Source organism: Myodes glareolus, chromosome 10 (assembly GCF_982192425.1).
Source record: "Myodes glareolus chromosome 10, mMyoGla1.1, whole genome shotgun sequence".
NCBI lineage: Eukaryota > Metazoa > Chordata > Mammalia > Rodentia > Cricetidae > Myodes > Myodes glareolus.
The window spans coordinates 84,468,845-84,496,309 of record NC_142035.1 but is presented as its reverse complement, the minus strand read 5'-3'; the positions used below and the strand labels follow the sequence as shown (position 1 = coordinate 84,496,309).

Below are 27,465 nucleotides of genomic sequence, written 5' to 3'. Positions count from 1 at the left end.
GGCTTTATACCCCTCCCCTTCCTCTCCCTTCCCAGATGTCAGCAATGCTTATACAGACAAAACGCTTCCTGGAAAAGTCTGGTGTGAACAGTGTCCTGGAATGTGGAGTCCAGTAGAGCATGTACCCAAAACCTTCACACTTGTCCATTAGGAATTCCCCAAAGAGCTGGATCTATTTCATGAGGACTGAGATGGTGAACTCTCATGTACACGTATGTGTGTGTTTATGAACACACTGGCACTCATGGGTATGGAGGTCAGAGGACAACTTGAAGTATACACTTTCAGGAGCTGTTTATTTTGTTTTTTTGAGATGGGGTCTTCCTTGGGGTTCCTGATGAGGCTAGGCTGGCTGGGCAGCAAGCCACAGAGTTTCTCCTGCCTTTGCCTCCCCAGTGCTGGCACGACAAGCACGTGGCACTATGCGTGGTTTTATAATGTGGCCTTTGGGGACTGAGCCTAGGTTCTCGCTCTTGCCAGACTGGGCCTTCTCCTCGGCTCCGAGCTGGCAAATTCTTACCCATTCTGTTGCTTCATCATCTTCACTTCTGCAGTCACCATAACAAGAGCTCTTGGCTACTCCATCCTGGGGGCCTTTCTTCAGTACCCGTATGCCCTGTAGGTCCAGACGCCGACCCTTCATTTCCAGTGTTCCCCCAAAGCCTTCTAGGGGCCAGGCCTGCTGAAACTCATCCACCAAAGCCAGTATCTCTTCTGACATCTTTGTTTCATCTGACTTCTCCACCTCATCAGAACCATTGCTCTCCTCAACCACTGTGCCTGCAATTCAAGGGTTCATATTGTCAATAATTTCATAGCATTTATTCAAGTTCCAAGTGCCTCAAACCTTGTTTCTACAGACATCTTGGCTCTGCTCAGCAGCTTAGCTATAATGCTCCTCTTATAGAATACTACTCAGCCTCTTCAGACATCTTAACAGAGCACCATCTCTGCCATTTAGCCTTTGCCAAACCCTGCTGGAAAGCAATGGCAGAAACCACAGGCAGGCAGGCAGGCATGGTGTCGCTAGTGACAGGACAGCTGTGGCTCACATGGTTTGTTCTGAAAGATCACTTGCTGTCTATATAACACATAGAAGGCAAGGATGATACTCACTGTTACTACTGAACATGCTATCCAGTTATCATGGAACAGTCCTGTGTCCAGGCCACACTGCTTGCTCAGTTGTCTGAACAGTGATTTAGTAGAAAACTACTCGAATTCTACACAAAGGCCATTTTCAGTAATAGTTACTATAAAAATAGGCATACGCTAGCTTAATTTCTTTAAAACGGGTACTTATGTTGCTCAAATATTTAAGGGCTCCGACAGAGGCTTTCAGTGGAATGTGCTAGCAAAAATTTTCTCTCAAGAATCTGGCATATTTGTCTTATTTTCCCAAGAAGCTTACAATCTTTAAGTTCCATCCGTGCTCAGACTATGAGGACGCTCAGAAATGATTATTCTGAGTTTCTTAGCAGATTTTTCTTTGCTAAATTGCTGACTACTCAATCTTTGCTATTTATTTTGAATTAATCACCAGACCTTATATTGTGTTTTTCATAAATGTCATGTCTTATCCTTTCCAGAAGTGGATAAGGTACAAAAACAAAGAGCAAATTGCTTCCTTTTATAACATGTCCCCACTGGTTAGCTTGACAGTCTATCCCAGTTCTATTATTCCTTCAGCTGGCAATCCTAGCTTCTTCAGAGATTAAGGACATCGTGTTAACAGGCCAGTGTCAGGACTCTCACGTATATATGACCAGATCTTTAGCCACAGAACGCATGTTAGTCGTCTCCTGAGGGTGGGGACGAGCTAGAGTGATGACCACAACTGGAAACAACTTTGCACAAGGCCGGTGGTGTGATCCTCTGTTTTGCTGGCACCTCTGCCTTCCTTCCAGTTTCTATTGTGCAACATGGGCGAGCCTGAGGCCAAGCTGTGCTTCTTCCTTGAGAAATCTGGAAGGTTCTGTTTATGACCATGTGACCACAGACCTTACTGCTGTCACTTCATGGAAGTGCCTCTTAGGTTTCCTACGCCAACTGCTGCTTTCATCAGGACACTGAAACAAAAGCAGCTGGTTGCTGTCTAGCTCGTGGCCAGGGGTATAAATACAGCCAACAACATTCAGAACAAAGCATATGGATAGGCAATCAGCAAAGATAATTCAGAGGAAAGCTGGTGACATTAATATTTTCTGGTGGAGTCTACAAAAGGAACCCTTGTTCTTTAGGTAGAATAATAATGAAGTATGTGAAGGCCATGAGGATGATGACAGCCCAGTCTAGGAGTACAGAGTCAGTGGTGAAGGTGTGGGTGGCAAGGGACAAGAAAGGACAGAAATGGGACTAGACAGGTATTTCATGAAACAGAGGAAGTTGACTTTGGGACTGCAAAGAGAACGTTGGAAGAAAAACGGTAAGCTTAAAGATGATTTTGAAGTCTTATGTGAAATAGTAGGCTTCTTTGAGTGGATGTCAGCTTCCAACCTGAGTATGAAAACGGAATACTGTCTACAGAAGTGGAGTTAGGAGAGAGTTAGGATTTAATGCAGTTATCAGATAGCTCATATAAACATTTCTGCTGGTGCACAGTAGTGTGACGAGGGCTGGGATATCATAACCCATGGAGCTTAGAGACTAGACTAGAATGGAAAGAAGCAGTGATCTGCAGACAGTGCTCAGGTAGAGCACTGTCATGCACAAATGTCCGATATTGCTGGAAATACAGCCTTCCATATGGTGACAGGTCTGGATTGTGGAGGAATCTCAGATTTTAAATAACGCTGGAAGCAAGCAGCAGGAGTAACTCTAGGCTTGCAGCCCGTGGGGCAGATGGTGTGATATAAACTGAAACAGAGACTGACACCCACGCCTCCAGTTTCCCTTCATCTTCTTTAGCGGGCACTATTTTCATACGGGAAATGGAGGGTAAATATTGTGATGCTGGAGAGAACACGAGTACCCACAGTAAGGGTCACATGGGTTCACAGTGGGTTCCAGTCATGTTAGGGATTCTGTCAAGAGTCACAGAGAGTAGGGGTGCTGAGAATGCAGTTATCATATGTGACCCAATTTAAATAAAATCAGCTCAGTGTGATTTCTCAATGTTTCAAAAACACATGGACATTCAGGCTTAAGTCTGAGGCCTTTAGTGTAAGAGATTCCAAAGGAGACTATGCTAACAGAGAGAGTCTTGGTGACACAGGGCTGAGAATGGCAGCTGACGCACAACTCAGAAACAATCAGCTGAACAAATACTTTGCTGGGAAAGCTGTAAAAAGTCTCAGTGAGAGGATTTTAAGGATGGTGAGACCTGGAGCGAAGAACTGTGGAAGGAAATGAACACACTGGACTGATGTGGAGAGTGAGTGGGCAGGCAGCCCCTTCATGCTAGGAGGGCAGGACAGTAACAGGAAACAAGACCACTGGCCTCCTAAGAGGAGGCCTGTGTTCCAACTCAGTGTTAGAAATGTTTAAATCAATGAACAATGAAATGGATCATCAAGTAGAGATGAAAGGTCCAGATGCCCAGGGTAGCCACGGAACCAGTGGATGACTTGCTGTTAGGGGCCCTATTGGGAGGGAAAGGAACATCAGAATGGGGATAAAAGCACATGACTATATTTTTTTGGTGGAAGTGGAGGATAAGAAAATGCATTTATAGTTTCAGAAGAGCAGCTTTGAGAGCATTTTAAGGAGCAAAAATTAGAAAGATGTGAATAGATTCACAAAAAGTACATGCACAGTAAACAGCCTAAAGGCAGACCTTCATGCCTGACTTGAAACACCCCTGCTATGGTCTAATAGAAACACTAGCCTATGGAGCACCAGAACTGAACTGGTCGGTTTGAAGACAGGCTCTGTCATGCCATCCAGTCTAAGCTTGCTATACATCTTGAACTGGCCTCAAGCTCATTGATCCTTTTTGCCTCGGCTTTCCAAGTACTGGGATTCCAAGTGAGCATCACGAAGGGCAGCAGAGTACACACATTTTTAATGATACCAAACACAGGACACAGACTAACTTGGTTCCAAATTAGGATGCAACCAGTTAGGGCAATACTGTCTGGTGCTCCAGTATCCTCCTTGACTATAAGTCAGGTCGCAAAGCTGAAGATCTGCTGGGCACTTGTGTCACAAGCACTGGTATAAACCATCAGGGTGCTAATCAGAAAGCAGGGTGGGCAAGGAGGTATGATGTGTTCTGAGCAGAAAAACAAAAAACAAAGCAGTGGTGCTTTCTTTTTCCATGTGAGTCAGTACAGCAGGAGCAACAACTCAGAGGACAATCTAGGAATGCCAATGGGAATCTTTCCTAGGGGGCTCTGGTACCAATATTAGGTGCTCCTGTGTGTTAAGGACTTGGCTCAGGGAGGTGACCTGCTCAAGCTTCCAGTGATGGTGGAAGTAGGTCATGACACCACTGTCTCTGACTACAGCGTCTACATCTTCCTTCTCTAGTGGTGGCCACCGAGGACCTGTGGACCAGGGAAACAGGTACTGAGTAGTGATCTGAAAATGTCAATCAGTGGCAACATCTTCACTCTCAGCAAAGTGAAATTTTTAAGAAAGGACACATGAGTAAAGTTCTTTCTTCTCTAGGGAAATGTGTGTTGGTGGATAAGGTGGCTGGATGTATATTTTTGATCAGGACTGACTTACCTACTAAAAATGATGTTCTTACCCATCAAACCTTTATTTCTGAAGTCCACTAATAATGAGACCACATGCATCATGAAGCTAAATATAATTTTAGATATACCACCTTCTGACAATTTGAGGGAGTTATCTAACTTTCCTGAGCCTTAACTGGCTATCTATATAGTGGGCGTAAGGATATCTGTTTCACAAGTTAGTGATGCACAATCCCGGGTAAGTTATAAATGCCACCAAAAGGCAGGAATTACCATCACGGTTAACAGTTACCAGAGAGGACCTAACTATTTGTATTTTTTAAAATTTTCCCCCAAAACTAGACTTCTCAAAATGTCTTTACTGTCTACGCTTGGCTGTGTCTATGAAAACACACTATCATATGTTTGTGGTAAAAAGTAGGACTTGTTACAACTGATAATCACAGCAAAGAAAGCCTACTGATAAAAACATGTGGACTGCTCTCTTGTGGACATATTATTGGTACCCAGAAGACAAGACAAAGAACTTCAGATGATTGACACATGGCCAAGAAAAGTGAGTGCCTAAAAGTGTTCACTCCTCACACTGAACAGAATCATCAGAGAGAAAAGGAATCCACCTGAGTAAGTCTGCATGATGCTGAAGGGGCTCAAGAAATTCCCTGTCCCAGTCAGGGTAAGTATGGCTCATCCTAAGCATGGGGGTTGAATAGAAACACATGGAAAACACGAAATTGAAGATACAAAAATGCTTAGCAGGTGATTGCTGTCTCAGGCAATGATGTGTTATACAAAAGAGAGATGGGTCAAAATTGTGGTTCGGTTTTACTCTAAATTATCCTAGAGAAAAACAGTGATTAATGTAATAGTCATAAAAATCCTGGATACTAAAGAGTTGTAATGGAATAGGGACCATTTCTATAAATGGGTAAACTACCCTAGCATGACTCAGTGTCCTTTCTGATGACTGTAAGCCCAAGGACCTCAGGATGTTCAGGGGACTGTGTGGGTGTAATGGTGCCAAAAAAGACACGAGACGGCCAGGCGACAGAGAGGAGTCATCCTGACTAAAGGAGCAAACCCATAGTCGAGTTTAAGGATTAATTCCTGTGAGTTGGTATGTGAGATTTAGTTTCCTTAAAGTCTAATACTTTCTAATAGAACAGATTATTTCTTTAAATCGATAAGGGTGAAGGTCACAGTGGGCAGAAAAGACACAATCGTTCCCACCAGTGGTGGTCTCCTGAGGACTTACTTGCTTCTTTTGTACAGGAGCTTTTAAATGTTTAATAGTAGGAGAAAAGATTTTGTATTAGTATCTCCTTTAGACATTCTCTTTATTTACTTGTACATGTGTACACACGTGTGCACGCACATGTCTGGACGTGAAATGATAACGTGTAGGAGTCAGCACTCTCACTGGATCAAGTGGATTTTGGGAACAGACTCAGATCATCACACATACCTACCACCGTACCAACCCTACTTGCTAAATATTTTAATTCAGCCCACATAAGACAAATACCATGTTCAATTAACAAATGTAAGATTTCACAGGTCATGGCATGTAAAAAGTTCAAAGACTGGGCACTGAAGAGAAACCTGGCAGAGTGCTCATGCAGAAAATCTCAGTTCAGTTCCAAGACCCATGTCCGGTGGAGGACAACCATCTGTTACGCCGGCTCCAGAGGATCTGACATCCCTTCTGGCTTCTGTGGGCATCTGCATGTATGTGCACATATCCACACACAAGTAATTAAAAAACAGTAAAAATATATTTATTTTTTTAATCCCCAAATATATTTATTTTTATTACCCAACTGTATGCTGGGCATTGTGGGGAAGACCTTTAATTCCAGCACTTGGTTAGCAGACAGGTGAATCTCTATGAGTTTAAGTCCAGTCTGACCTACATAGAGAGTTCAAGGACACAGGGCTACAGAGTGAAAGACCCTGCCTCAGGAAAAACAAACAAACAAAAACTGATGGGGCTGGAGCGTTAGAGCAGCTGCTGAGAGTACTTGGTACTTTTGCAGAGGACCTAGGTTCAGTTCCCAGCACCCACGTAGCCCACAATCTTCTGTAACTCCAGTTTAAGGCAATTCAAAGTACTTTTCTGACCTCCAGGGGCACCAGGCATGCATGCGATGCTCATCAATTCATGCAGGCCAAACACTTAACACATGAAACAGTAAGTAAAAATGGATATTAACAGCTGGGGCAATGGCCTCGCAGTTAAGGACACTTGTGCTCCTCTAGAGCATCTGGGTTTGCTTCCTAACTTCCTAACTTCCATGGCAGCTAACAAGCCTCTGTAACCCCAGGGTTCTGATGACCTCTTCAGGCTTCTACTGGCATTGCATGCATGTGGTGCAACAGACATACATGTAGGCAAAACACCTACACCCATAAAATAAGTAAATCTAAAACAAAAAGAGTTAATGAAAGCTCATAATCTGATGGAAGCCAAGACACACAAACAAATTTCAATATATAAAATGTGTTTTGTAAAATGTAGGAAAAAGATAGCAGATGGAGTTCCTTAAATGTTTGAAAACCTTTGTGAATGTTTCACAGAGGAGGCAACACTGGAAATGTGTATAGGATCTATCTTTCTTCCTCCCACCCTCCCTCCCTTTTTGAGATAGTCTCACATATACCAGGCTTGAATTCCCTATGTAGCTGATATGTGACCCGCCATGCCCAGTTCATGCAGTACTGGGAACAAACCCAGGACTTTGTACTTGTCAGGAAAGCATTACCATTTGAGCTACATGCCCAGGTCAGCAAAGCATTTGCAGAGGTCACTATAAGTCTGTGTGAAAGATATGGAGGCTCAAAAGAACCTGGCCTGAGAGAGAAATGGGCACTGTACTTCCTGCTAAGGTATCGTTACAAAAGGAATGGAGACCAAGCTGCCTAATGGCTCACACTAGTTTAGATTCTTCTGAATCATAATAGAGAGTTCCTGAGAAACTTAGGCTTAGGAAACTTACCTGATCAGAAGTATATTTAAGAAACAACTCTTGGGACTCACCAGGAATCCATAACAATGGACTTTGATGGTCTTCTCTACACACACACACACACTATACATATACATATTTCTAATTCTATATAGACTTAAATGTATGCACACATAGAGAGATAGTGCATATACAAAGTAAAAGGTAAAAGGCTATAGTCAGGAAAACAGATTAAGAGGAAAGGCAGAAGTGAAGATAGCCTGAGTCAGTTAGTAGCAGAGAGAGTAGATGAAGAAATGAGAGCTTCAATAGGTCTTAGAGACTGAGGAGATAAAGGGGACCTGGGTGGGTTGAGCTACAATCACAGGATGGGATATTGGAATTAAACACTTCAGTTCAAAGGCCGACCCTATTCATCAAGATAAAGAGCCTACAAACATCAGCTGGAGCTGTGGAGAAGCCTTAAATCAAGCACAGCCTGGGAGTCACTGATGTATTCATAGGAATCTGTACCACCGAAGGTAAGACACTGCATGGGCAGGAAGAAGAGCAAGGCCAGGATACAGGTGTGCTGCTGACACAGGACAGAGTAAGTGAGGAGAGTGGGAGAGCATCTGAGGAGAGGCCAGGGTCAAGAGAAAGGATGCCAGAAGCCAGAGATATCCCTCTCAGCAGTGACTCACTGCACAGACTGAGAGCACTGAGAAGAGGCACATGCATGAATCAAGTCTGTTCTAGCAGAAGGACAGAAAAGGAAGAAAGCGTGTGAAGAGCACTTCCCCGTCATCTGGAGTCACTCTCCTGACTCTATGAGTGTCACAAGAAGGAAACAAACTCTTGAGAGGAGAGAGGAGTGTGAGCCTGATGTTTGGGAGTTGATTTTCCCACAGAAGCATAGCTCAGGTCAAATCAACTTACTTTCAAGTCTAAGGGCATCTGAGCCCCTCCCTGAGTTCTCAACAGAAAGCACAGGGTCCTCCTCTGCTCCTTGCTTAGAGGGCTCTTCTTCAGCAGCATCCAATGACTGTGGGTTGCCAAAATATTTCTGTTTGTCATGGCTGTTGTCCAGGGTTTTCTCATGACAATGACCTCAATGACAAGAGATACAGATACACACATTAGAAACATCTCTCACGTTGCCTCATAATGCAAGGTACCGAAACATCAAGAGCAAAAGGTGACAATGCAGACAGTGCAGAAAGCAGTACACAGGTGCATGCATGTGATCCATGATTTTTACTGAAATTCAAGTTTTGGCTGCTATAGTATTGTAAGAATCAAGTATTTTGGTGAAAAGCTGGCAGGTAACAAAGTTCAAGCCTCAAGATCTTGTTTTTATTCATCACTATAAAATATCCCCTTGAAGCTAAAGATACTATAAAAAGCGGTGGTGACACATGCCAGCACTCAGGAGGCAGAGGCAGGCAGATATCTGTGAGTTCGAGGCCAGCCTAGTCTAAAAGAGCTAGTTCCAGAACATGCTCCAAAGCTACAGAGAAACATCTCTTGAAAAACCAAAAAAAAAAAAAAAAAATTGAGAAAAAAAAGTGAGAAAGTGAGCCTGGATATGTCTGAGAATAATGGATTACAGAAAAATATACTAGTCTTTCATATAGCTCACATGAGTCATACCAAAACGTGAGGGGTTACTTAAGGTATATGCATTAAAAACCCCAAGGAATTAAAGGAGAATGAGAGCAGCAATCCCACACTAAGACTGCAGTGTGAAAAGGTCGCTTGACTTCCTTTCAGACAGCATGTTCCGCTGCCTGGGTAAAGATGTTCAAGAACAAACTGTTCAATCTTGAATGAGATCCTGGCACTTTTGGCCTTCATTATTCGCACAGTGGGACTGATCTCACTACATCTGTGCCGGGAGTCAAAGGATTTGGCCCTATCAGGAATACCTGTTGACACCCTCAGGACTGAGTTCCACCTGATGCTCTGGGCCAGAGAATACTATGTCTGCTGTGGCAATAACCAGCCTATGGCGTCTCTCCTTTGCCACTGTTTGTCTCAGATGGTCTGGCTCACTGAATGGGATCTTCCCTCCTCCTTTCTGCTCTCTGTATACAGTCACTGAAGATGCAATCACTGGAAGGCCACAGATTTCTTAGTAGAGACAACCATTTGGTTAAGAATATGTAAGTAATTTCTTTCCTTTACCAGGACATTTAAGTGTGACTGCAGACTGAGGGAGTCACTTTCCAAAGAAATGCTTCTCACATACAACAAAGATACTGCCAAAGCTGAAGATTCAGTTTCAAGAGTTCTTGCTTTTCAGAAATTACAAGCAGCTTGGGAAGACAGCAAATACAAGGCAAACAATGCTGAGGCGGCACGTGTGCCAAGTCCTTCCAAGAAAGCACTCTGAGGGCCATAACTTCAACTCTGAACATCCAATAAGCCCACAGAAGGGAACTGCAAGGAAAGGTGCCAATATTTATGGAGTGCTTTGTGTGTGTGTTTTTTTTTTTAAATCCTTCCACTTAACCCTTACAAAAATTGTTCAATATCTTTGTTTTAGACACAAGGAGACTGATTCTTAGTGAAAATAATAATAATCCAAACTAAGTTAAATGGTAACTGGAATTTGAGTCGGCCCTGTCACCCTTTACTCAGAAGTCCTTCTAACAGAGAGGATGGAAGCCTGCCGGCATCACAGGTAAAGAAGAGCAGACTCGTGTCTAGGAGGCAATGGGGAACACACACTGACAGACACAGTATGCATGCACATGTGTCCACAGAGGGCCGATGGGACGGCAGCCACGAGCAATGGGAGCTGCAGTCTCCCACTACATTCCACCGGGGAACAGAGGGGCCTGATCTGTACCCACCTGTGCTTCACCAGCTGCTGCGAACAACTAAATACAGAGAACTAAGCATAACAACGCTGAAATGGAACACAACATGGACAACTCTCCACACCCAACTGACTTTAATGTACTATGACGAACTTCACACTTCCCAAAGACAATTCTTGATTGGGATATAAATAAGAATGGCTGTTAAAAGCAGAGAGGAAACACTGATGCTGAAGACTGGTTACATCACTTTCTCCCTGATGCAGGCTGTGTACACTGTAACAGTATCAAAGCATAGGCCGATGCAGTTTTCTGATGAATCTGTCACATCACCTTGCTTCTCTTTTCTTTCCCTTTTCCTACTGAAAAAATATTTCATCATTTAAAATGTCTGCAATAAAAAAGTGTCTCAGAGGAACCTGTAAGGTATGATCTTCAAAAGACCTTAAAGCTAAAATTGGTCTTCCTGAATAGCCTCAGAACTGGACCCTCTTGGGAAGCAACATCTGTGAAGCTGACGAATGTCTTGTCCTCCAAATCACAAACCCAAGCCAGTAGCTCTGAGAGGGAAACAAAAAAGGGGAGGGAAGGAAGAACAGGCAGCTATTCTGTACAAGGCATTTCTTAGTGATACAAAGCATCAGAACAACCCAGTGAAAACTAAATGCTTTAAATATTAAGAAATGAAGAGATGGCTCGGTGCTTAGAAATACATATTTATCTTGCGTAGAATCTGAGTTCATTTCCCAGCACCCATGTCAAGCAACTTCACAATGACCCATAACTCCATCTCCAGGGGAATTAAGGTCTCTGGCTTCCAAGGGGTACCAGCACTAACCACACAGAGACACAACATATACATAATTTAAAAAATTAAATCTTCAAAAATGAGAACTATTAATGCTAACTGTTTTACATCAAAAGTTAAAACAGACTGGTTTTGAATCAACTGTGATCTGTCTAAGTAGCTGGGTTACTGGTAAGTTAAGTTGCCTAACTTTAAAACTACATCTCCAGTCATCCGGGTGTGGTAAGGGCGAGTGTTAGTGAAATACTTTAGAAAGAGCTAAAGTCTGTGTTCTCTAGACCACAGTACACGTTTGCTCCAACTCAGAGCAGAAATGACAAGCCTTGAAACATGTTACTTAATTTCCTGGTAGATATTCTTGTTAAAGATAAGAAAGTATTGGATCTATACCAGAAAACAACACCCAAAATAGATGGGTAAGCTGAATCAGGAGGATTTGAAGCCAGCATGAGATACATAGTTAGACTCTGATGAGACAGACAGACAGACAGATAGACAGGCATGCATGCATGCATGAAAAGGAACAACAGCATTTTCTATACACACCATCTACTTTGAACTGATGTAGAAGGGAAGATACTCTATCTATGGCTTAGGCTACCCTTGAGATGTATGCCATAATTTTTAACAAGGACCTCATGATTTAAATGAAATGCTTTAGCTAACAAGGTCCCAAGTGAAAGACAAGCATTCTTCTATGCATAACACTCTGGACTTGCTTACAAAGTGTTTTCATCTAAATCAATTCTATCTCCTCTTGTTGCAATCCCAGCTAAGCAGGAAACTCCAAGGAGGGCTCCTTTGCTTCGGGAACTGCTGCAGGAGCTTCAGCAATTCAACCCTTCTTCTCCTTGTGGAATGTCTGCTGTACACTAGGGTTATTAATACTTCTCCGTGTGGAGTGTCTGCTGTACACTAAGGTTATTAATACTTTTCCGTGTGGAGTGTCTGCTGTATACTAGGGTTATTAATACTTCTCTGTGTGGAGTGTCTGCTGTATACCAGGGATACTAATACTGACCTAGGTTATGAGGGTGTTGTAGAAAAAAGGGAAAAAGATAAAACTGATTTGTGGATAGATTTTTCAGAGTAAATTAAGATCTTGGGAGCTCCCGTCATTTCTAAAGTTAGGCAAACCTTTTTTCTTCTCATTAATTCTGTTTACCAAGTTCCTAGAAGATTACTTTCCACTTCCTAACAAGAGCTATCACTTGCATGCTGAGATAAATCTTAGGGAGTATGATATTCCACACACATAACTCCAACATTAGAAAGGCTGAGGCATGAGCACCAATAATGAGGCCAGCAAAGTTATGGAGCAAGATTCTGGAACTCTCAGCCAAGTAACTTTAGCTGGTGTCACGGAGAAGATGGTTTGGTGCTTTTGGCATGATTATAGTCAGGAGCACAGCAAGAACCAGACTTCTCGAGTACAAACTCTGTCTCTAGGATCATCAGTATTCTAAAGCAGGGGGTTACTTTCATTATCTTTGTGTATCAAATCTCTCAATGTAAACTGAGTTTAAAAATAGTATGCCTTCACTCATTCATTGTGAATTAAATATAGAGTGAGACCATTGTGAGCAAGGGATAAGCTGCTGTTGTTATTAGTGTTGTTCCCTTGAAAAGTCACAAAGGAAAAAGAAGTTTTCTGGTATGACCATTCTTTACAACAAGGCCTTTTAGTTTTAGCCATTGAATAATCTTAAGAGATGACCGACTGGAAGTTACTGAGGTACAGGCATAACTTCAGAGAGTACGTATATGTTCACATGTATGTGTGCATTTCTGTACATGTGTGTGTATGCATATGTGTTTGTGTTTTGTGTGCACTTCTGTGCACGTGGTGTGTGTGTGTGTATCTGTTTGCATGCATGTATACTGCATGCATTCCTGTGTTTATGGGATGCTGGAAGCAGAGATCCTATCAGTCTTTGAAGAGAAACAGCAACCAATTCAGCTCCAAATGCCATCATTTCTGAGCCCCAAGGCATCTGTTAGCAGGTAGCCTCACAGTAGCCCCACTGAAGAACCCTTATTGACAACAGAGAGCCTTGTGTCAGGGGTGACAGTCCTGTGTATGCCTTCCCCTTTTAAAGATCAAGATGACACTCCATGCCAGGAAATCAAATTCCACCTTAGTCTTGCAAATTTGAACAAATTAACAATCTATTTTTGTCAAGTTTCTTTCTTTATTTGAACTGAAGAGATAAGCCCTTGTGTGCAGAGACTCTTGGGGAAACAACAATTAATGAAACCACTGCTGAAGTAAGAATTTAGAACACCTTGAATTTGGGGTAACATGAAGTGGTTGCTAAGGACTGGAGCTGAGAGACTGATGAAGGCGCTTTACCTCCTTTGCCCTATGCTGTCTTCTATTTGGGGAAAACAAAAGAAATGATTTTATCAGCAGAAATGTTTCCTTATATTTCTCATTCAGCAATTAAGGCCCAATGAAATTCTTTGCAGGAAGTTTAAAGTAACGGCTATATGCATTGCCAGGGAGAAAGAAACTATCTTTAACACTTGAAATTGGCACTCACTGGGATTCCCTCCTGGTAAGGGGAATGAGTCAGAAAATAGGGAGGGAAGAAGGAAAGAAAAAAGAAGTAAAGCACATGACTGTGTGTGTGTCCCTCATATTATAAATTCTGGAGTTGAATTCTATCCCAAGGGAAGTAGGGAGGGTTTATCTGCTTGGTGTTGAGTTGATCTCTATTGTCATAGCGTAGAAAACAAGAAACTGGATGTAAACTTGGCTTATTGATCCTGCCACATGGCCTTTCCTGAGATGACCAAGCTAGGAAGCAAAGTCAGGTTCTGCGGAGACAGAATCACACACAGCTTTAGAAACTACTTCAGTGAGAAATCCAGGCTCTGCCTTTAGAAATGTGAATGACCAGATCACACCCAGCAGCATTCACTCACTAGAATCTTAAAGAAGTTTACTATGAGAGGATTTTACATTCAGAAACTAGAAGGAAAAGTTAACCACTATCCATAGCCATTACCATTTTTAATTTTAATGTGACATACTTTAACTTGGAGAGATTTTCTTCAAGTTAGGATAGTGAGGAACTAAGCTCAACTGAATTCCTCAGGATTCCTAATTAATTCACAGATACTAATACTGAATCTGAGTCAAAAGAGATATTTGCTTGTAGTGTATATTACAAGGTTGGGAGAATATCTGTTAGCTTATCGTGGACAAGTGAGACAAGACTCTTCTTTATCTTCCTCCCGCGGCAGGAGCTGCAAACTTTAAAAAGCTCTATGCTGACGCATGCATATGAGAGATGGTTTCTACAGAGCATTCTGGGTAAATACGGACCAAACAGTTCAGCTACTTGTTACCATTGTTTTACACAGGCGTTCTGAATACTGAAACCCCAAGGATCATCAGCTACTATAGTACTCCAGTAAGGACATCAACACAGGAGGAACAGAAGAAATGATGGGCATGAAGGTGAAAAAGCTTAGTTCTTGCTCTTGAGAAGGTTAGGAAATTGCAGCACAGTGATTAGTTATAATCAGTAGACCAGGAGCCAGGCACAGTGATGCATACTTTTAATCCCAGCACTTGGGAGAGAGAGGTAGGTAAATCTCTGCAAGATCAAAGTCAGCCTGGTCAACAAAGCAAATTCCAGGCCAGTCAGGGCTACATAGTGAGGCACTATCTCAGAAAATAATAAAACCAAAACAAAACAAACAAAATAAGGGACCATATACGTCAGAAGGCAGAGTGGGCCTTCAAAACTGAATATGCTGATTTGTGGGATGAGGATGCGAAGTTGTGGGGAAGAGTTACTGAAAACATGTGTAAACACACAAAACTGGGAAGTCAGTTTGGACATATATGTGTGCATACACGTTAAGTAGACTACATACAATGTATTCATTATATGCCAGAATTTGATTCAATTTGTAAACTTTGTAAAAAGCAGACATGAAAATATATAAACTGATAACATGATCGCTTCATGGTGTGGTTAAGGGGAAGGATTTTCGTATGGGTCTGAGGGAGAGACTAGCTAGAGGCATCTGGAAGAGTCCAGGGCAGAGATAAAAAGAAGTAGACTGAATATGGCCAGCAGACTGGGCCTGGCCACAGGAGAAGCAGAGGAGAGTGTGGGGAGGAGGGAGATAAAGACAAAAGAGAGTAGGTAAAAGAGAGACCAAGGGAGTGCATAGCTGAAATAGCAGGGTTATAAGGAGGATGAGAAGCTGGGGGTAGGGAAGCTTCTGAGCTGGAGGAAGTTTAGGGTAGTGGGGGTTGGGAGAAGGAAGAAGAACTGAGAAAAGCCATAGACTCTTGAAATGGAATAGGGAAGGGACTCACTATCATAAGTTTCTGCTGGGAGCAGGCTTGCCCTTTCTCTTAGAGTGAGGCCATGATGCTAGGAGGATACTGTTAGATTTAAAGCTAAATGAGCTTTACTTATCTGTGTTTAATAAACTGTCTTGAATTTCTTGAGTTTAGTAAATTGTAAAGACAACATCTCAAACAAAAACCAGAGACTTAGGAATTCTCTAACTGCTCAGACCTTGGGTCTAGTGACTTGTCATAGGATTCAGATGTGAGCACCAGGAATTCTTAGCTTTGCTATGCATAGTGAGTGTATCTAAACCAAAGTTTAATAGAATTAATTTTTAATCTTTAATTATATTTTTTAGAACGTACATGTGTTTGTGCATGCATAGAGCTTGTGTGGGGGTTAGGCTTTTGGGAGTCTATTTTTTTCCTTCCACCATATAGATTCTGGTGAAAAAACTCAGGTTATATGGCTTGATAGCATGTGCCTTTATCACTAGGTCACCTCTCTGTCCCCACTAAATTTTAAAGAGCTGGTGTGGGATTCCCCTCTGTATGCTGTGATTACCACTAATGAATAAAGAAACTGATTTGGACCTATAACAGGGCAGAACTTAGCTAGGCTGAAAACTAAACGGAAGGGCGGAGTAAGAGAGAAGCCATGTAGCCCTGCTGGAGACAGATGCTGGAACTTTAGCTGGTAAGCCACAGCCATGTGGTGATACACAGATGAATAGAAATGGGTTAAATTAAGATATAAGTTAACCAATAAGAAGCTAGAGCTAATGGGCCAAGCAGTGATTTGAATAATAGAGTTTCTGTGTGTTTATTTTGGGGCTGAGCGACCAGGAACCAATAAGAGGCTTCCTCCAACAAACTGGCACACAACATGGGGCACTACATCCACATTAAAAACCCGAGAAAGCTTAAAAAGGAATTCTAGACACAAAGTAAGAGTATTGTCTTTTGGTAGCCACAATTTTTTTCCTAGATGGGTTTGCAGAAGCAAGGCACTGCGGGGCACAGTAAAAACTGCAAGACTTCTAAAAAAAAAAAAAAGTGGCGGCTTCCTGGTTCAGTAGCACAAACTGCTCTAGCTCTTTTGGGAGGTCTGGGAAATGATCATTTAAATGTGTTTTGTGAACAGAGTATGATAACTTGCTTAATGGCAACACAGACCGGCTATGTGCCTGAAAATGGGGCAATGTATAAGGCTCTCAGCGAACAGTTCCACTCTGCCATGCTGGGCTAGGCGGGGCAAGCAGGGAGTGCCGTGTTTGACCTAGCTATGCCACAGCTTAAGTTTTTAAGAAGCTCATTTTAAGAAGTGCTCCTGGACAGTAAAGAATTAAAGATAAACAATAAAGACAAATTCAGATGAAAAAGACCTTTAAGTAAGACACAGTGTGTTTAAAAAATGTATGTAGGTTTGGTAGAGAAAATAAAAAGAGTATAGAGAGTTATAAAAAGAAGTAAATGGTCTTTAAAAAATAAAACAAAGTCTTTAAAGAGACAGAATACAGACAGTCATAGATTAAAAGAAGTGAAAAAAATAAGCCATGTAAAGATGGAATATACACAGGAAGTCTGAATTATGTATACTATTGTGTTTTCTTTGAATTTTTTGACTGCTAAGCTAAGCCAAGATATTATTTTAAAGGTATCTTGATTTCAAAATATGGATATAAACATATGTTGCCTTGGAAAAGAGGTTCTTCTTTTATTTCCACAGAGGATGAGAACCTGTGAACTGCTTCCAGACTAACATGGTTTGATGATCAAAACCCCCTGAAAGGTCACCTTGAACACCCCTCAAAAAATTACTTTGCTAAATAACAGCAGGAAGCAGTTTGGAGAAAAACTACACCCATATTTCCAAATATTATTTATAAATGTTTGTTTACATTTAAAGGGGGATGTGCTATAGACATTTGCATTGGCATGGATCCTGGTTTATTAATACAAATTTAAGGTCAATTTTGTTATATTGTGTATATATATTTTTTGTTCTTGATTAAGGTATTGTGATTGTGCAGCTCATTTAAAAATGCAATGTATAATTAAGAAATATAGGTAAATAGAGTAATCTATAATAGTCAAGCTTGTAGCCATGTTAGTTAGATTTTCCAGATGTACAGAGATGTATTTCAGATAGGTATTCTTCAAACTTTTCAAAGACTACAAACATGACATTTAAAATGTTTAAAAATTTAGGATTTTTCATGACAATGAGACACATTTGCTCCTGGCATCATCAAGCTACTTCATGAGAAAGATGGGCATCAAAGAGGCTCCTTATAGAGTTGGTTAGCCATTTGGGCAAGAAACTGCTCTTGTCTGAACTGCTTGATGAACTGGCCATGTAGAACGCACAGAGAAATGACTGCTCAACTTGCCTAAAGGTGAGATGATCCTTTGAGGTTCCTGCTTCATGAAAGAGTCTGCTACTGCTAATATAGGCGGAACTGTCTTTCAAATTTCCTGCTTCATGGAAAAGTCTGCTGGATACTATGGGCCTATGGGCTGAACATGGATGCCCCAATGGTAGAGAAAAACTTTGGGTGACTGTCCAGGCAGCAAGATATCTCTGTCAATTCTAGAGTTTTGGAAGTTGCTTGCAATGCATTTTCTGTTTACTTAGGTAATATCATATTCTTCTGGAGTCTTTGATGGAGTTGAAGAAGTTATAGGTATAGTTTTCCTTAGCTATGATAAAAGATAAAGTAGATATAAATATTGTAACTGTAATTCTTGCTTGATACCTGTTTTGTTATATGTAATTTTACTATGTTAAAGTTAAAACCTTCCTTTTTTATTTAAACAGAAAAGGGGAGGTGATGTGGAATTTCCCTTGGTATGCTATGATTACCATTAATGAATAAAGAAACTGCTTTGAACCTATAGCAGGGCAGAACTTAGTTAGGCTGAAAACTAAATGGAATGCTGGGAGAGTAATATAGTTTCTGTGTATTTATTTTGGGGCTGAGAGGTCAGGAACTAACAAGCGGCTTCCTCCAACAAACAGCCACTCAAGTTCTTCTATAATAGAGTGTTTAGAGCACAGTCCTGTAGACTTCGGTGACAAACTTCTTCACTTCATTGCAGATCCCACTTGCAAGGCCTTTGTATTTGGAGGTGAGGAAGATAGGCTTTGACTGGGGCATGTCTACCTACTTGGGTACCAACAGCTAATGTGTATCCTTACTGGGTTTGCAGTATCTTACTTCACTCTGTTATCCACTGTCCTATTCAGGGAGCACAAAGGCTGAGTATCAGCACTGACAGAGAAGGCACACATATTCAAACGCACACAGGCAGGAGCACCCACAGGGCATATTCCTTTGTCATCTGTATTTGAAAATCTTATCCATTTCTTTTCCTAACAGACTCAATGTTTTATTCCCATCAGACCATAGAACTCAGTAGATGTCATCCAATAACCAAACCTGAGTTTAAATACACAGCACTCAAACTTTTAAAAGGTCTCCAAACTAGGAATTAATTTGTTTCCTATCGCGTAAAAAGCACTGCCAACGGCACAAGTCATTAAAAATAAAAAAATGTCAAAGAGCCCTCTACCAGTGAGGGATGGATACTGCATGTGTGTGTAATGTGTGTATTCTGTCAAAAACCTTTCTGAAAGAGGAAGACTCATGCAAATGCCACTGTGTAAGAGCAAAGTTTTATGTCCCGGTTAAATTTTCTGTCAACATTGTCACAAGCTAGCGTTATCTGGGAAGGGACTGCCTGTAGACAAATCTGCAGGGCATTTTCTTAATTAGTGATTGATATAGGAAGGCGAGCTTTTGAAGACAGTTTCAGCCTTGGCACAGGGTCCTGGCTTGAGTAGGAAAGCAAGCGAGGAAAATCAGGAGAAGCAAGCCAGTTAACAAAACTCTTAAGTGGTCTCTGCTCTGGGAAGTCAAGTTCCTGTCCTGACTTCCCTCCATTAGGGACAGTGATCAGGACACATAAGTGGAAAAAAAGTGTTTCCTCTCCAAGTTGATTTTAGCTACATTCTTCATCACAGCAACAGAAAGCAAACTAAGAAACTTAACATCACATGAGCTTAGCTGTCTCCAAAAAAACATCAGGGGTGAATGAAAACTTAAGATATAAGATGAGTCAAAGCCCAGTGAACTTGCCTAATCAGCACTGAGTGCACAGAAGCAGAAAGAAGAAGAGACTCGGGTATAAGTGCAGTGACACTTACTCAGAGTCACAGGAGGGAGAGGACACAGCCCAGTCACCCTGCTCATCTTACTCCTTGCTGTTGCTCTGCACAGTCAGTTTGCCCTTTATAGTGTGTGTTCAAGAAATCACCAAGGCTCCTATTGCAGAGTGGAGCCCAAATACAAACGAAGACCTTGTCTAAATACAACTTTCCGATAACAACAACCTTCATAATATGTGTGGTGCAGAAAGGAGGACCTGAGATGCAAAGCTCACTTAGAGTTCCCTAACCATACATCGTTTAGAAACTTGGGACAGCATCCCTAATGGTGCTGGCTGGTTGTGCTCCCAATGTCTCTGGTCCCGTCATTCTGAGAATACAAGCTTGTATCTTACTAATAAACATTATGCTTTCTATGAGTGGCAAAGCTGCAGTGCCACCCATCCTGGCTGCCCTTGTTCTCAGTGCTAGTCATTCCTATCAAGACAAGTCACACTGCAAGTGTCTCCCAAAGTCTGCTTACCCTCCCCCGCAACATCTGTTCCACACTGGACTGTGGGAAACAATACAGGCTACACTACTATTGATCTTTCTTCTCAAACTGTTCCTCAGAACTGCACTACCCACTCCTTGGCTATTGTGAGACCTTGACAACTCAATTTTCATTTTTCTTTTCTTTCTCTCATTTTTTTTTGGGGGGTGGTGGTGTTAAAGACAGGGTTTCTCTGTGCAGCTCTGGATGTCCTATAATTTACTCTGTAGATGAGGCTGGTCTCTAACTCACAGATCCTCCTACCTCTGCCTTCCAGGTTCTAGTATTAAAGGCATGCACCACCACTGCCTGCCAGTGTCTATTTTTAAATGTTAGCATTTTGGAGACTCTGTTCTTGGCATTTAACACCCTGAATCCCCTCCCCCTCTCCAAGGGAACTGAGGCAGTAAATGAACATGGAGCGAACTTGTTCTCCAGTACAATACCAATGCTGGGTCATTTCTCCTCTGAGCTTCCTTTTTTAATTAGTGACACTAACATCTACCGACCTTGCAAAGTTGAAACCTCTTGTCAACTCACATTCTAAACAATTTTCAGTACCTCTTCCCTCACGGCATCTCTGCCACTCTCAGCTCCTTTTCACTCTGCTCTGACAATACAGCTCTCTATTGTGCTGAGGAGCAACCACTGTTCTCCCACTAAATCTTTGAGCAAGCACACCTGGATGCTTACTTGTATACTGTCCCTGTCCCATCTAGAGACGTCTTGGGTCCCTTTACTTTCCTGCTCTCCTTTCCACACTCCCTCCCCTCTTCTAGAGAATACAGTATTTTGAGAAACAATGAGCTCTTTCCTGCATCTTTCATTTCTCCCCTTTTATTTGATTTTCCTTAGGCAAATATGCTGCAATATACTCTATTTTTGTAAACATACAACCAAAACAAACATCATCAATCTCACAATCTCCTCTAATTAAACCCTACTTTTTTGCACCCTCATAAAGCTTGCCATCCCACTTTCTCACCTTCTTCAAACCCCATTTCATAGAAGGTTTTAAAAGATTGCTCCAATGCTGGATTTATCCTGCCTTCAACTGACTCAGCATCCGAGGATGCACCTACTGGGTGTCTTGATTGCTCTTCTGAATACTTCTGACTTGTGGGTAAATACTCACCTTACTCTTCCCTACTGTATTGTCTACTTTTACCAATTCTCCTGTATCTTCCCAGTGCCCAATGTAAACTAAAATGCCCAACTAGTAATTGTTTATACATTCTTCATTCTATATCAGTTACTCAGGCACTCCCAAACAAGCTTGTGATGCAAAAAAACCCAGGTGCCTATGGCTCACAATCATAGTTTCTAGCCTGCCCTTCACTCACCATTATAATATTCATATAGCCAACTGTCAACATCTCCACTTGGTAAATTCCTGAGGAAATGCAAGCATAGTCTGTCTAGACACACAGCTCTCCTCCCTCAGCCTGCTCACTCATCTTCATCCCTCTATGAACTCGCACCAGCTGTTCAGGAGCTGACTTCCTTGCCTTCTCTGTCACTCTCCACAATCTCCTTTTACGGATGTTCTTTTATCCTAAACATGATCATTTCTGCCCCTTTCTTCTGTGTCTGACTCAGATCAATATTACTTTTATGGACATGTGTGTACACATGTGCATGCATGTGTATGTGTGTCTCTCTCTGTGTGTGTATGCATATGTGCACCTCTGAACTTGCTGTGCAGGTAGAGGTGGAAAGGTTAACAATGGGAGACTTCCTCTCTCTCCTTCATCTTCTTTTTTGAGAAAGGGTCTCTCACTGAACCTAGAGCCCACTGGTTACTAGCTTGGCTAGCCAGTGAGCCTCTGGGATCCTGCTATCTCTGCTCCAACACCCCCCCACCACAACTAGTGCCAGAGTTACAGATGTACACCACAACACCTGGCTTTTATATGGGTGGTAGGGATCTGAACTCAGGGCCTCAGGCTTATGAAGCAAGCAGTTACTCTCTGAGCCATCTCCCAGCCTCTCTCATGGATTCTTTGGAAGTATCATCCTAACTGGTCTTCAAGTCTCTACCCTCACCCCACCACAATCTATTCTTAGCAGAATAATCTTGTTAAAATGTAAATTCAGTCACTTTATCACTGTTCAAAACCTTCCAAACATCTTGCTTTTGAAATGAACCCTCCAGTTATTAAAACAACTTGCCATACAATAAACATGAGGCTCTTATCTTCCCTTCATGTTTACTGCAAAGAAATCTGCTTATAAACTGTCTATTCCTTGGTCAAGTCTTTGCAAAGACTAGTCTCTCTGTCTGAAGCCTTCTAATGCTGTGTATGGGCACTGCATTAAGTCTTTGCTACCATGCCATTTCTTCGGTGGGGTCCCCTGACATGCTTGTGCTCTTCCCCCACAGCAGCACTCTTATCCTAATTAATTACACCTGCCATCCACTCTCCATTTCTTACAACTAGAATGTAAGTCCATAAGAGATAAAGCTTTGGTGCTTGCTTTCTAGGTCCTAGAATATTTCCTGGCACAAAGTATTGGCTGAATGAATAAATAAACCACATGCAAGTTCTTTAGATGAAAGAAATCAAATGCTACTCTGTTGCTTAAAGATTATATTCACAGGCTGGTGAGATGGCTCATGGGTAAAGATGATTGACATGCAACCATAGTGACTTAGGTTTGATCCCGAGAACTCACTCAATAGTGGAAGGAGAACCACAAAGTTGTCATCTGAGCACCGCAAAAGTGTCATGGGACATGTGCCCCAACCCACCATATTATACACACACAATAGCAAATAAATAAATGAAATTTTGAAGAAAAAAAGAGAGCATGTTTGGCATCACTGCTGTGGAACCTGCTCTGTTGTGGAGCATTTGCTGATCACACATGACAGCCTGGGTTCTACTCCCAGCACTGTGTGGGGATAAGGAGGAGCAATATATTACAGACATAGGCAACACAGAACATTTATCATGTACAATTTTTCTTAGATATTATTTGACTAGGACTCTGTCTCTCCACTTCTTTTTGCTGGGGACTTACTCCAGGGCCTTGCACATTCTAGAGAGGCCCTTTGACACTCCACACTCCCAGCCCAGGTTAGTAATCTATATGATAGGATGGATGATTGTGGAAAGAACTTGTATAAGGGTCAGTAGGCTCCTTTCTCAAAAGAAATAAAAATATTTTTATATGTAGGACAAAAGGTTTTCATTATAATTTAAGAAGGCTTGGAATGGTGGTGCATTACTATAAGCCCAGCCTTCAGGAGGATAGGGGATCACAAGTTTAAGTGCAGGCTGAGCTATACTGCAAGGCCCTACCTAAGACTAATCAGTCAGGAGGTATTCACACATTGTCTTAGGGTTACTTTGCTGTGATGAAAACCAGGATCAAAAGCAAGTTCAGGAGGAAGGAGCTTATTTAATCTCACAGCTTGTAGTTCATCATGCTGGGATATCAGGACAGGAACTCAAGGCAGAAAACCTGTAGTCAGGAGCTGATGCAAGGGCCACAGAAGAGTGCTGCTACTGGCTTGCTCCACATGGCTTACTCAGACGGCTTTCCTATTGCACTCGCACTACTAGTCCACGGGTGGCAATGCCAACAATGGGTTTGCCCCCACACATCAATCACTAATTAAGAAAATGCCCCTATAGACTTGCCTACAGCTGGATTTTAAGGGGACATTTTCTCAACTGAGAGTCCCTCTTTCCAAATGACTCTAGTTTGTGTTAAGCTGACATAAACCTAGTTGGGTCACATACCTTCAGTTTTAACACCATGAAATAGAGTTATACAGTGTCCTAAAAGACAAAAATATGTTAAAAGATTTAATTGAATTATTTCTCTCTCTCTCTCTCTCTCTGTATGTGTGTATGTATGTGTGTGTGTAGGTCAGGACAACTTTGGGAGTTGGCTCTCTCCTTCCACCATGTAGGTCTTGGGTAATTCAATTCAGAGCATCATGTTTGACTGCCTTTACCCACTGAGCTACCTTGCTGGCCCCAGAGATAAAAATTTTGTTCATAAAATCTAAGTACTGGGAACATCCAAAGAAAAGCACTGCTTGTTGACTTAACACAAGGACAGTTACCAGTTTCCATGCAAAGCCCAAAGCAATTCACACGCAGCAAACTGGTGCACAAGTCTTGAAAAAGCAAGCATCTTGTGTATGCTTGTAGGGAGGGCGGTTATAGCTGCTCTCCATAATCTTCATAATCTACTGATACACACACTTCTTTTAAGGGATGGCAACAGAAATGCAGGGATTGTACTACTCTTATTAACATCCCAAGGATCAACAAACATGAATTCTACTACCATGGATGTGGTGGTGATTTACTGTGTATTTAAAAGAACGAAAATTAATGAAAGAGTCAGACTGGCAGGAAGGCAGCGGTTTGGGTTAGTTTCAGTTCTACTGACTGATCTTTGACCTGGGCAAATCATAACCTTTGTTTCTAGACCCATAAACTCACAGACTTTTTCTTATTCTTCCTTATCACATGGATGCATGTCAAAAGAATTATCTGGTAACTATAACTAGCGTTCTTAATTTTTTTAAGTTATTTTGTGGAAACAAATGGAGGTGGCCTAAATATATATTGAAGTTCTCCCCAAACTGGATCTATAAAAAAATCTTAAAGACACACACACACACACACACACACCACACACACACCACACAACTACAGGTGGCATATGCTGCAGAGTGTGCAGGAGGCAGCAACTTGCAACATTGCTTTCTTTAAAATCTAAATTATAGAACACTGTGTACAGCAAGCCATAAATCTACATAATTTCTGGCTGCAGAAAACAGACTAAAATCTTATAGAATGAAATGTTATAAAAGAGATATTTATGTAAATGCAGGTGATAAATGCAGAAATGCTATAAGAAGAATACATTGCAAGCTACTAAAGTTCATATACACAATTTAGAAATTGTTGCAAAGGCTACTTGCTGTGGAACAATGGTCTGATATCCTGTAAAGTTTTTTAAGTTGCACTAGTTTAATAAAATGCTGATTGACCAGTAGCCAGATAGGAAGTATAGGCAGGGCAACCAGAATAGGAGAATTCTGGGAAGAGGAAAGAGTCAGCCTGCAGTTGTTACAGAGGAAGCTAGACATAGAGGAAGCAAGATGAGACTGCCTGGCCGATAAAAGGTACCAAGCCACGTGGCTAACACAGACAAGAATTATGGGCTAATAAAAGTTACAAGAGTTAATAAGAAGCTTGACCTAATAGGCCAACTAGTTTATAAATAATGTAGACCTCTGTGTGTTTCTTTAGGACTGAACGGCTATGGGCTCAGGAGGGACAGAAACCGTCCTTCAACAAAATGGCACCAACATGGATAGCTAAATCCACTTAAAACCTGAGAGAGTTTGAGAAGCAATTCTAGACACAAAAGAACAGAGTTAAGCATGGTTTCTTGGTAGCAGCATTTTCTCATGTGCGCTCTGTTTGCAAGAGGCAAGCCTGGCTCATTTAAGAGAGATTTTCTGACTCAGCTTTAGCTGCAAAAACCTTGCAGCCCTTTTAAGAGGACCCACCAGCAAACACTTAAATGGTGTTGATGAATAGCCAATAGCATGCTTCTTGGTGGTGGCAGGGACCTTGAAACTTCATAGAGTTCTGGCAATAAACATGGCCAGTACCTCTGCCATGAGGCTAAACTCTCAGAAAGCTAAGGAATGGGGTGGATCCAGTCTTCAAACTGATGGCTTTAATTCTTGCCATATCACCTAGCAACTTAAAGACTCATGTGGTCAGAAAAAGAGAGACATACAGTAAAGATAGAGTCAGATGAGAAAAAAACCCTCTAAATGGTTTAGAGTGTTATTAAAAATATATGTAGGCTTGGGAGAGAAAAGAAAAAGGATAAAAAGAGAGAGAGGGAGGGAAAAGAGAGAGAGAGAGAGAGAGAGAGAGAGAGAGAGAGAGAGAGAGAGAGAGAAGTTGGGTGTAGTGGCACACACTTTTAATCCCAGCATTTGGGAAGCAGAGACAGGCAGATCTCTCTGAGATCAAGGACAGACTGGTCTACAGAGTGAGTTCAGGACAGCCAAAGATACACAGAGAAACCTTATCTCAAAAAACCAAAAATTAAAAATAAAAATAAAAGAAATAGAGTTTAAAATAAAGCCATGCAAAGATGGAAAATACACAGAGAGTCTGGATACTGTATGTTATTGTGTTGTCTTTGAATGGTTGAATGGCTGAAGAAGGAACAACAGCTGATAAAAGACATCTGATTACAAATGCTGCTGGATTAATACAACATATAAATTTTGAAAATGTTTTGACTTCAAAATTTAAGTCAAAATATATATTACTTTGGAGAAGAGGTTTTGCTTTTGTTTCCACAGGAAATGAGAGGCTGTGGGTTCATTCTGGGTTAAGAAGAATCAGGTTTGATCAAGGAAGACCCCCTGAAGAAATTTTCAACCTCCCTCAGGACCCAGCAATTCCACTCTTGGGAATATACACAAGAGATGCCCTATCATACTATAAAAGCATTTGTTCAACTATGTTCATAGCTGCACTATTTGTAATAGCCAGAACCTGGAAACAACCTAGGTGCCCCTCAATAGAAGAATGGTTAAAGAAGGTGTGGAACATATACACATTAGAGTTTTACTCAGCAGTAAAAAACAATGACATCTTGAATTTTGCATGCAAATGGATGGAAATAGAAAATGCTTTACTGAGTGAGGTAACCTAGACCTAAAAAGAGGAATATCGTATGTACTCACTCTTAAATAGATTCTGGCCTTAATTAAAGGTCTTTGAGCCTATAATTCATGATCCTAGAGAAGCTAAATAAGAAGGTGAACCTGAAGAAAATCATATAGTTATCCTTCTGGATATTGGAAGTAGACAAGATTGCCAGGCAAACTTGGGTGCACGGGGGGTGGAGGGGTGGAAGTAAGGGGAGAGGGCTAGAGAGAAGGGAGAGGGGGAGGATTGGGGATAGCTTGGGGGAATGGGATGGGGGGAGGGAGGAAGGATGGTTATGGGAGCAGGGAGGTATATATCTCAACTAAGGAAGTCATTTTAGGGTTTGCATGAGACTTGATTCTGGAGGAGTTCCCAGGGCCAAGGAGAGGTCCCTAGATTGTTCCCTGGGCAGCAGAGGAGAGGGTGCCTGAACTGGCCTTGGTCCATAACCATATTGATGAATATTTTGCATATCACCATAGAACCTTCATCTGGCGATGGATGGAGATAGAGACA

The 27,465-nt window shown here is 41.6% G+C and overlaps 1 protein-coding gene across 4 annotated transcripts in view; it reads right to left on the bottom strand.

Moving 5' to 3' along the window:
* Positions 1–27,465, bottom strand: part of Ttc17 (tetratricopeptide repeat domain 17) — a 112,706-nt gene that overhangs the window by 36,034 nt on the left and 49,207 nt on the right. For 2 of the 4 annotated variants that reach the window (XM_048443586.3, XM_048443583.3), the window contains exons 17-18: positions 8,528–8,698; positions 521–780 (exon numbers count right to left, since the gene is read on the bottom strand). In XM_048443586.3, the coding sequence (XP_048299543.3) occupies positions 521–780; positions 8,528–8,698 (431 nt within the window). The remainder of the gene's footprint in view (positions 1–520; positions 781–8,527; positions 8,699–27,465) is intronic. The other 2 variants (XM_048443584.3, XM_048443587.3) reach the window with 1 other exon arrangement.